Raw genomic sequence first — 10,541 nt, 5'->3', positions numbered from 1 at the left:
CAGGCCCTCGCTCCAATCCTGTTAGCACTTTACAATTCTGCCAAGCTCTTCCATCCTACTCACCGCAAGGGCAACTTTCAATTCGTCGACATTCTCAAATCGTCGCCGTAGATGTCAAGGGAGTCAAGCCACACATTTGGCGAAAATGAGTTAAGTACACAAAAGCATTTTAAAACCATCAAAGATGCCGTGGTCAATGGATTTGAGCCACAAAAAGCCCTATGTATGAGTATTTTGTAAATTGCCAATAGACCTAGCACACATACATTAAAGTAGTCAATGACGACAAGCCGCATAAGTCTTTTGACTTCCGAATAATTTCACATGATTATGTGACTTAACGCTGTTGACCACTGGGACTTCCCGCTCAATCTGTGGCCCGGTACGCACGCCTCGGCTCACATTCGACAAAGATTTATAGTGTTGTCTTGCTCTAACTCAGCATAAGAAACAGAGAAAACTGAGTTTAGCGAGTCGGGTTATTCACGCCAGCACCTGTATCGTGTCATATTATTCATACTAACATTGCGGTTGGTTTATTTGGTGATCTTTTTTCTTTGGGTTTGCGACTGTAAGCATTTTTATTCAGTGTATTTAGTGTGATTGTTGTATTCAGTTGTGATTCAGTGAGAAAAGGTGCTAAATAATGAACTATTCACGTGGGAGACTAATGGTTGCAGCCGTTTTAAATTCTACTAATCAACATACCCGTAAAGGTAAGTGTCGATGAAATATTGAGCTAAAAACACTTACTAGTTATAAATGTTGATTCAGGCTGCTTTGACAGCAATGAGTAATGTGTGCGCAAGCTGTATTAGTTTTATTTCTTTTACAGACTCTCACGGGAATGCCGTACAAGCTGGATGTGCAGACCTCGAGCTGAATATGCAAGCTCCGGACAAGATTGCTGGTCCAGCCATATATACAGAGCTCCAAAATGTCTCTCCAAGCACACACGTGGGAGGTCAATATTTTAATTTGTTGGTTATCAATAATTGTTGGTTTGATTAAAACCTGTGACCATCAGAGAGTCATTTGCTAATAACAAATTATTAATATTTATCTTGGTAGTTTCAAAGAAATAAACTACTTTGTTTTGTTTTACAGATTGGAACGTCAACCTGGCACCAACACTACTAGATTCAAATGAGTCATGCCAGCAGGAACCTGCATATTATCAACACAACATTAATGTTTCAGGAACTTATACTTCTGAAATAACCGAGAGCAACCATAGTAACAATCCTGTATCATCCATCCCCACTCCTACAGATCAGACTACAGATGATTTAAGTAGGAAACGCAAGCGAAACCCAAAAATGTGGAAGCGGAATTCACAAAAGATATTGAGAATGGCAGGCAGCGAATATCAAAGCAGATCCGGAAAAAAAATTCGAGCAAGGGCGATAAGAGAAGTTAACTTTAAGTGCCATTATAAAAGCACATCCAAAAAAGGAAAACCACAGCGGGAGCAAATGTTGGCCGACTATCTGAGTCTGGATTCCGAAAGAGCAAGATGGGCCTTCATTGGTAACAGTGTAAATCGTATCCCAGTGAAACGAAGGTACCATGGAGACTGCACCAAACGAGAGTATACCTTGCAATACTCTGTGATGTGTAATGAATTGAGAGCCCAAGTGTGCAAACAGTTCTTTTTGGCGACATATGACATCTCGAGCAAAAAAGTTGAAAATGCAATGAAAAAGTTGACTCCTTCAGGTGTCACTGATATAGATCGGAGAGGTCACAAAGAACCGCCCAACAAAAAACCAGAGGAAGTGAGGAACATAATCAGGGACCACATCAAATCGTTGCCCGTAGTTGCTTCCCATTACTGCCGGAGCAGCAGTAAGAGAAAATACTTACCTTCTGGTTTGAGCGAGACTCGTATCTACATGGACTATGTAGAGTATTGCAAGGAGCATAATGTTGAACCAGAAAAGCACGGCTTCTACAAATCGATCTTTGTCACAGAATTTAACTACGCCTTTCACACTCCTAAAAAGGATCAGTGTGACTTTTGTACTCAGTACAAGAACAAGTCAGACGAAGAGAAGGCAAAAGACGAGGAGGAATACAAACTGCACTTGACTCGAAAAGAGGAAGCGAGAGAACACAAAAAAATCGACAAGGCCCAAGCTATGTGTGATCCAACAATTAGTTGCTTTACCATGGATCTGGAAAAAATATTGTTGACTCCAAGTTTGCAAGTAGGACAGTTGTATTATACCAAAAAGCTGAAAACCTACAATTTCACAGTGTATGACCTGGCTACTAGACAAGCGACGAACTACATGTGGCATGAAGGTGCAGGTACAAAGGGTGCTTCGGAGGTCGCCACGTGCCTGTGGAAGCTCTTGGTTTCAGTAGGCCCCAAAAAAGAAGTAACTCTGTATTCGGATACAGCTTCAGGTCAAAATCGCAACTCAGTTGTATCTACAATGTTATTACGTGCCGTGGAACAGCTGCCCATCAACCCAATAAACCAAAAATTTATGGAATCAGGGCACTCCGAAATGGAGTGCGATTCTGTGCACTCCACAATAGAGGCCCGAGGAAGGAAAGTGGACGTATTCACACCAGAAGGATGGTATATGGTCGCCCGTACCGCGAAAACTAGTAACCCCTACCATAAGGTTGTGGAAATGGAATATTCCGACTTCTTCGATTACAAGAAATATTGCAGTCAAGTGATGACCAATAAAACTCTGTCGGAAAATGGAGACAAAATGAAGTGGCTAAAGGTAAAGTGGTTCCAATATCGCAAAGGTGAACCCACGACTATCTTTTATAAATACCAATTGAGCCAGAATAACTTTGAGTCACTACAAATCCAGCGAAGACGGCATCGAAACGTACCTACCCTAGAAGTACCAAGGCTGTACAGTTCCAAACCTAGAATTGACCAAGGTAAACTAAAAGATCTGTCAAAACTATGCCAAAAAGGTAGCATTCCGTCAACCTATCACGACTTCTATAAAAATTTGGAGCCTGAAGATCGTCCAACTCAGAAAAACAGCAGCTCAGAGAGCGATGGAGATGATTAAAATGTGTGTCTAGTTTTATTGTAACTTAATTGTAATTATATATTTTTTTCTTTTATTTTGTTAACTGTCAATTCATGGTGTAACTGCATTGTATTGTTGTTTTAATTTAATAAAACGCAATTTTTTTGTAGTACTTATTCCACTTTTAATCAATAAATTAGGACCGGTTTCGTCCGCCTCATAGGGACATTTTCAACTGAAATGAACAAGTTGAAAATGTCCCTCTGAGGCGGATGAAACCGGTCCTAATTTATTGATTAAAAATGGAATAAGTACTACAAAAAAAGCGTTTGATTAAATTAAAACAACAATGTAATTATATTTTTGAAAAGCTAACTTTTTGTTTAGAGACGACTATGTTCACATACTGAATGAAATCAGGTAGATTCTAGGTTAAGGTGGGCACCATAAAAGGTCAATAATAGACTTTTCTTTAGAGTATATCCACAAAATGTTAGTGCTTTGTCCACAAATTCTCAGTGTTCAACAGGCATAAGAGGCCTAACTCTTTTGACTACCGCACAAGTATGCCAACTGTACATGTCAATATTCAGTGGTCAAGAGATATAACACACATAACTTTTAAAATACAATTTTTTTTAGTTATTCATTCAAAATAATAAAAAGATAATATCACAAAGTATCTACGTTCAAAGTTTCACAATTCTATCTTTAAAAATAAAAAAGTTAAAACAAAAACTGTTCCTTTTTTTGTCACACAAAATCTTTGCGCGCCGATTTCTCAGCATTATGATTTTGTGGACTGGCTCCCTTGACATCTACGGCGACGAAATATATATCCGCAATTTCCAGACGGTCAAGTTGTTCTTTCCACGAGACTGAGTGATAATTTTTCCGATTTTACGAACAGGAACGGCGCTCCGGTCCATTTCGAGCCCTGGTTGAAGATTTAGAGGTAACTTGGCATCACGTCATTTAACGCAGTTTTACGTGATCATTACCTTATCATTAAAAATATATATATTATTACCTACCTACTTATTACTTTTGGCTGTCTTCATAAAATTAATAAAGAAGAATCTGTTCACAGCTATTTATATATTTTTTTTATAATTAAAAGGCTGTTTTGATTCATCAATGATTTATTATTCTGTTTGAGGTAGGTAGGAGTGGTGTCGATATCATATCGGAATAAAAGTAACGATCCAAGTATTGATGAAAAAGTATTGACAAATCTAGACAGCCCTAGTAAGTCTTAAACGTTACGGATGAGAGCAATTATACCTAGGCCATTGATAATATATTTTTGATTTAAACACGTAAAATGGATGTCAAACGTGAATCAGATGAAGGCAGATCTGTGGCAGAACCGCGGCATTGGTTTGAGGTACCCTTGGAGTCTCCAAATAGTCCAGACGTTAAGAAAGCGAATCCCGACAATGAAAGATGCATATTTGAGGTTAGTTTTACTGAACTGGTAATAGATTAAAAAAAAGCCCATCTAATGGCTGTTACTTAAATTTACGAATGTTTGGGTGAAAAAAAAACAGCTCCACTATTTATAATGGGTTAAAATCATTTTACATTGCTGAAGTATGCCTACTTCATCGCATCTATTCGATACACAAGCTGCTATCGAGGGTACCTAGTTTATCATATTTATCTATTGAGTCTTATAATTAATTGTTAGAATAAATTAGCCTTCAAAACTGTATCTCGCTCTAAAAGTTAACACAGCTAAGAGAGGTGTTGTTAAAACATAACACTTTTTGACAGTTCAGACGGTTGACATAATGGAAACTTGTAGGTAGGTACGTAGTATGCAGTTTGACGAATCACACTTCACAGGGAAACGTTGTATAGGAAATACATGGCCGTTTAGACCGTCCAACCTCTTTGGGTCGTATAGTAAATAGGTTCTGACTTAATTCATGTCTAAATAAAACACGGCTCTTGTCGGTTTACACTTTCCAGGAAGCCAGCAGCAAACAAATTTTGAAAATAGCCGATATATTAGGTTATAAATTGTTACGTTTTCATTCTTGAATTTTGCTAAAATCAGCCATGACAATTAAATTTAATAGGTACCTTCATATTGAATCTAATAAAATTGGAAACCGTATAGTATACTGTCACCTCTTTCCGATAGTAAGCTCACGGCGAACTGTGTCACGGTGAAATATTTTATGTATCTACTCTACCTAACCTAACCCAATTAACCGCCTCAATAGGTACTTACATAAATATGATAAAATACCCTCGATAGGAATCTTGTGTATAGAATAGATACGCACAAGTTTTTAACAGTCTAGATCTACCAATCAGTCAATTTAAATTAAATGTAAATACATATGCAGCCATCTTGTACTTCTTAAAAGTATTTTTTATTACTGGGTACAATGGCCATTTCGAATACGAAACATGTTTGATTTGTGCCAGTGCTAAGGCAGTCTTCGCACGAAACATATTACATATATGTCCCTAAATTATAATTTTCTATGAATATTCTGACCGGGTTAATAATAAGTGTGTATAATAGCCGTCTCTCACATCTAAACTCGCTCGTCTGCCGCACAGCCATAAATCAAACCTTATAGGAACGTCGATCCGATGTCGCATTAGAAGACCGCGCACATCTACTTAGCGACAATCGCATGTAACCTATTGAAACGTATATATATTTGGATGCGGCGACCGGCGAGCAGGTATAGGAATGACCAATTCGTAGTTGTTCGTATGCATTCTGTCGTCTTCGACTCGCAGTCCGAGAGGCGTGCGATCTGTTGATAGCAGCACTAGAATTTTTTTTTTTCAAACTAAAAAGACGCATTCGACCAATCAACGTATGTTTGTGAATAACGATGACGTCACATCGACGTATTCAACACGTTGGAGACGAGACGAGTTTTGATGTGCGAGCCGGCCAACGGTCACAGTGAAACCGGCAAACCAGCAATCCTTAGCATTGCTTTGGGGTGACTTATTATAAAGGGCGACGAATGAAGGAACGATTATAGGTACTTTTGAGAAATACTTATATATTGTTTTTATTTTTAGAATCCTCCAGTCAGCGAAATATTTATCAAATCTGAGAATATTTTTCAACTTGTTGAAGAATTCTTTGAAGATTCGAAGCGCGAGATCATTAATGAAAACCCCCAACCTGGAAGTTCTTGCTCCAAGTTCATTATGAATTAATAACCTTTCTGAAGATTTAAGCTCACATTAACTTGATCATTGTATTCGTTATCTGATAATAAAATATTTTTTTTTCAGAACCTTCCAGTCGAGCCGTATATCAAATCTGAAGTACCTGAAATCAAAGAAGAGGATTTTAATGACTCAACGTATCAGTTCAGCAATGAAAATCCCCAACCTGGATGTTCATACACAGTATATAATGGACCAATCGATCAAGTAAGTGTTTTTTTTACCACACTAATTTTTGCGGAAATAGTTTATTATTTGAATTTCTTCTATCGCACACTCAAATTTTGCTACAAACGATGGCAGCACCGCCGAGTGGTGTGCAAATGCATAATATCTGTACCTCAGAGGCAGACGGATGCAAGTGCCAAATACCCAATTGTTCAGGAGAGCCAAAAAACAATTTTTATTTTAAACGAATGTTCATAACTTCTAAGAAAATATACATATAATGATCATTATTTTTTTTATTCTAATTCAATTAAAGTACTTCTGGAATATGTAAGAATGAAATAAATATAATACAATTTTATATCTAAAAAAATAAAATAAAAAACGTAGTGTGGATTTGCATCCTTCTGCCTCTAAAGATATTTTGTTAAATGTGGATTTTTATCTTATTTACCTAGCCAAAATAAAACAAATTATAAGTTAAAAAAAATTATAGGTATAAATATAACAAAGCAAAACACATTTTTTTTTTAAATTTTATTATGTATTCATCAACATCACCAGCCTGAATCTATTCACTGCTGGATGAAAGCCTCGCTAATCTCCAAGTTGATTCCACTTCTCTCGTCCCTGTGCGTTGCGTTGCCAAGTTTTTCCGCAGAACTTTATCATTTCATCGATCCAGCGGCCTCTAGATCTACCTTGCGGATGTTTTGTACCTCTTGGATACCACTGGATGAATATATTTGTCCAACGATTGTTCTTTCTTCGACTTATGCGTCCAGCCCATTTCCATTTGAGGTTTTTAGCAAACTCTATCCCATCATTAATCCTTGTCTGTTCCCTTATCCACTCATTCTTCTTTTTGTCCGTTTGCGTTATGCCCAGCATGCACCTTTCCATTCCACGTTGTGCTACTCTAAGTTTCCGGATTTCTCTTTTACTTAGGGTCCATGTTTCACACGCATGTGATTACGGGAAGTACACACTGGTTGAACACTTTGTACTTTAGGCACAGTGGTAGGTCATTTTTGAAGAAATTATTCAGGCGGTCAAAAGCACTCCAGCCAAGCTTTACTCTGCGAACTATTTCATCAAATATACATCCATCTATAGACACTTGTTGTGCCAGATAGATGTAGTTTTTCACCTGTTCGAGCTGAATGCCATTGATGAGGATCTCTTTTTGGCCCGCAAAGCAGTTGAACATGACTTTCTTCTTTGACACATTTATTTTCAAGCTTACTTTGTTGCTTACTTCAGCGAGTTCCTGCATTCTGCTTTGGGAGTCTTGTGAGTCTTGCAAACCACTATTTACTGTCATCGGGAAAGCGCAGATGACTCACGTATTCTCCATTTATGGGGGCCCGCGTCATTCCTGTCAAGTTCTCTAAATAAGTCTTCAAGTGTAGCTGTAAATAGTTTAGGTGAGATTGTATCACCTTGTCGGACTCCTTTGCTGATAGGAAATGCGCGATGGTTTATGGAGATGTTGTTGCGCTACTGTATATATTATTGAAAATATTTATATAGCGCCCGGGGATTCCTTGATTTCTGAGTGCATCGAGTATTGAAAATTTCTTAATAGAATCGAACCCTTTCTCATAGTCTATAAGACCCATGGATAGCGGCAGCTTATATTCCTGTTACCGCTCTGATTTCTCTGATGACTTTGATATGGTCCATAGTGCTGTATCCTCCTCAAAAGCTCGTTCTCCTGGCTGGTTCTGGTCTAATACATATTGCAGACGGTTTGAGAGAATTTTATCTTAGTGGATTATTGGATTTGCATCCTTCTGCCTCTAAGGTAGGTATGGCACTTGCATCTTTATTCTATGCATATCTTGGACTAGGACTACCATCTCTCTGCCTCTAATAAATAAAGCCTTTAGCATGACGAATCAAAAAAAAAATTATGCCTCAGATATCGTCACCGTTCAGGCAAAAGTCACCAACCCTAAAAACATAGTTTTGAGATATCGCAATTTGAAAGTTTGAAAATGCAGGAAAAATCAGATTTTAATGTTTTTAAGGTTTTATCTTCATTAAATTATTTTCTCATGTCTTCTTAATAATTTTTTTAAGGTAATTTTACTTTTTGATTCTAATTAAAACATCTGGAAGGTTTTGAAGGAGGCAAGGTAGCTCAATTATGGTTTGGTGACTTTTGCTTGTTAATTATCTGAACAATGTTAGCCAAAAGAAGGATCAGTAAAACTCACCATCCATAGTATAGTGACTTTTGCTTGTATATTTATAACAAAGGATTTTTTTTTATATAGTCAATAATGTCTATTCACCTATGATGACTTTTGCTTGTTAAGATTTTATCGAAAGTCATTTAGTGAAAAACAAATAATTCGGATTTAAGCAAAATTTTACTAACTAATGTACCGTGGTGAGTTTTGCATCTTAAAGAACATAATTTTACGCTTCGGGTGACATACTCAACTCAAAACTGCCATTTTCAGGGTTGGTGACTTTTGCCTGAACGGTGACGATATTATCACTGATTTTGATAAATATAGCAATTCATACGAAAGAAAAGCTGAGTCTAATCAGTTTAGAGGCCAAAACGATGGCAACACTGCTGATTGGTGTGCAAAATGTATCATGTATATTATGATTTTATTTCCAGTTGGCGACATTGTCATTGTTTTCGCTTTGTAATGCATGGGAATAAAAATTAATCATTTCCGTGTTAAATAGGTACGTAAAATGGATGTCAAAGCCGAACCAGATGTAAGCGAATCAGACGCGGAAGGGGAGAATAGATGCAATGTAGCCGGAGAGCGCCCAAACACTCCGGACACCAGCATTTATATGAAACAAGAGATTTCCGACACTGATAGTCTCGTATTTCAGGTTAGTTTTGTCCAATACCTACTTATATCTATGATAGGATTCAAAGGAAAGTTGCTCTACTGTAGGCGTGTCCAATGGTTGCGGAATCGATTTTAGTCGACCTCGCCATATGCCCGTAAAATTGTGTCTTGAAAATCTAACAACCTTATTTTAAATATTAAAATATAATTTTAACGACCCACATGCTCAGCGTACGTCAAAATGGAGCTTTTATGCTATTTTCGAAGCATGATCCTGGACATTCCTTAAACGTTGTAGATAATCTAATTACATAATTTTGAAGCCTTATTATCGAAACTGTATTTTTCTTTGAAAACCTTTATCGAGCTATTTCTCATATATTATGTTAATTTTCCCCTGAAATTCAAGATTTAAACTATTCAATTTGAAAGACGTCCATCATAACTGTCTGGAATCTAATTTTTACTTACTTTTGTACCACTGTAATCGCTGGTTAGGGACATTCTGATTGATCTGTAGGCATTTGTGGTTTAAGACTTAAAACCACATTCCTTGATACTATAAAGCATTTTATGAGCATATTTGCAACGAAAACAACATTAAAAACTCCGTGAGAGCGGTCCACGGACAAAATACTCTTCGTGCATGTAATAAACATCTTATTCTTATCTTTCTCATACGCGGCTTTCTCTTCTGGTTGTCATTCGCTTCCCAGCTGAATTCGGTCGAAAAATATAGGGGTACCTTCTGATCGTATGTCTTACGTTTTCGAGGCCAAATAACGTCAACTCCGAAGGTTGGGGAGGGTAGAAGGGGTTTAGGTACAATTATAGTGAGTACAGGCTGTTATCGTATGGGTGCAAAGTTTTGTCACCAAGAATCAAAATAAGTCGCTTCCGCCGCCAAATGCGACAACCAACTAGTCTCTCTACCTACGGTCTAGGGTTACATCCCCTTTCACTCAGCGTTGGGGGCTTTGTTACCTGCATGTTCTGTGTTTCACCGCATCTCTAAGAATTCTGTTTGAGACTTTTTTGCTGGACGATATTATTATTTTAAGCTATACATTCAATCGTATATCAAATAAATAATCTTAATTCTATTTACATGTTATTTTTTTATTATTATTAACTTGAACTAAAATTTATTGCATGTTTTGAATTTAGTTTACTTCAATAGTTAATAATTAAGGATTTTACATTTGACGCCAATTGCTGAAGACTGATAATTAAAAATGGCTTTAATTCTTTTATTCATGGCGTTAGCCCAAAAAGTTAACATGTTTCGAAATCATAATAAAGAGTTATTCCTATTTTGAATTGTGATACG

At 37.1% G+C, this 10,541-nt stretch overlaps 2 protein-coding genes across 2 annotated transcripts in view; both read left to right on the top strand.

Moving 5' to 3' along the window:
• The first annotated feature begins 504 nt into the window (after positions 1–504).
• On the top strand, positions 505–3,715 carry LOC147076931 (uncharacterized). The gene is made up of 3 exons (XM_085941396.1): positions 505–716; positions 836–964; positions 1,108–3,715. Exons 1-3 carry the CDS (start codon positions 647–649, stop codon positions 3,045–3,047), a joined length of 2,139 nt encoding a protein of 712 aa, XP_085797522.1. The 5' UTR covers positions 505–646; the 3' UTR covers positions 3,048–3,715.
• Positions 3,716–4,255: 540 nt separating this feature from the next.
• LOC147076930 (uncharacterized) overlaps positions 4,256–10,541 on the top strand; it is a 28,352-nt gene continuing 22,066 nt past the window's right edge. Inside the window, exons 1-3 of the mRNA XM_085940945.1 lie at positions 4,256–4,467; positions 6,285–6,425; positions 9,096–9,251. Coding sequence (XP_085797071.1) covers positions 4,333–4,467; positions 6,285–6,425; positions 9,096–9,251 — 432 coding nt within the window. The 5' untranslated portion in view covers positions 4,256–4,332. The remainder of the gene's footprint in view (positions 4,468–6,284; positions 6,426–9,095; positions 9,252–10,541) is intronic.

The sequence above is a fragment of the Rhyacophila brunnea genome, unplaced genomic scaffold (assembly GCF_057557595.1).
Source record: "Rhyacophila brunnea isolate RB1 unplaced genomic scaffold, BYU_Rbru_1.0 scaffold_13, whole genome shotgun sequence".
In the NCBI taxonomy this organism is placed as follows: Eukaryota; Metazoa; Arthropoda; class Insecta; order Trichoptera; family Rhyacophilidae; genus Rhyacophila; species Rhyacophila brunnea.
Note: the sequence above shows the minus strand (reverse complement) of the source record. Positions and strands in the feature narration are given on the sequence as shown.

What these genes read in the sequence shown, in the direction of transcription:
- LOC147076931 (XM_085941396.1), top strand. Translation starts at nt 647, where the DNA reads ATGAACTATTCACGTGGGAGACTAATGGTTGCAGCCGTTTTAAATTCT. An exon ending in TAATCAACATACCCGTAAAG is followed by an intron (nt 717 to 835) that starts GTAAGTGTCGAT and finishes TTTCTTTTACAG; the next exon opens with ACTCTCACGGGAATGCCGTA. An exon ending in TCCAAGCACACACGTGGGAG is followed by an intron (nt 965 to 1,107) that starts GTCAATATTTTA and finishes TTTGTTTTACAG; the next exon opens with ATTGGAACGTCAACCTGGCA.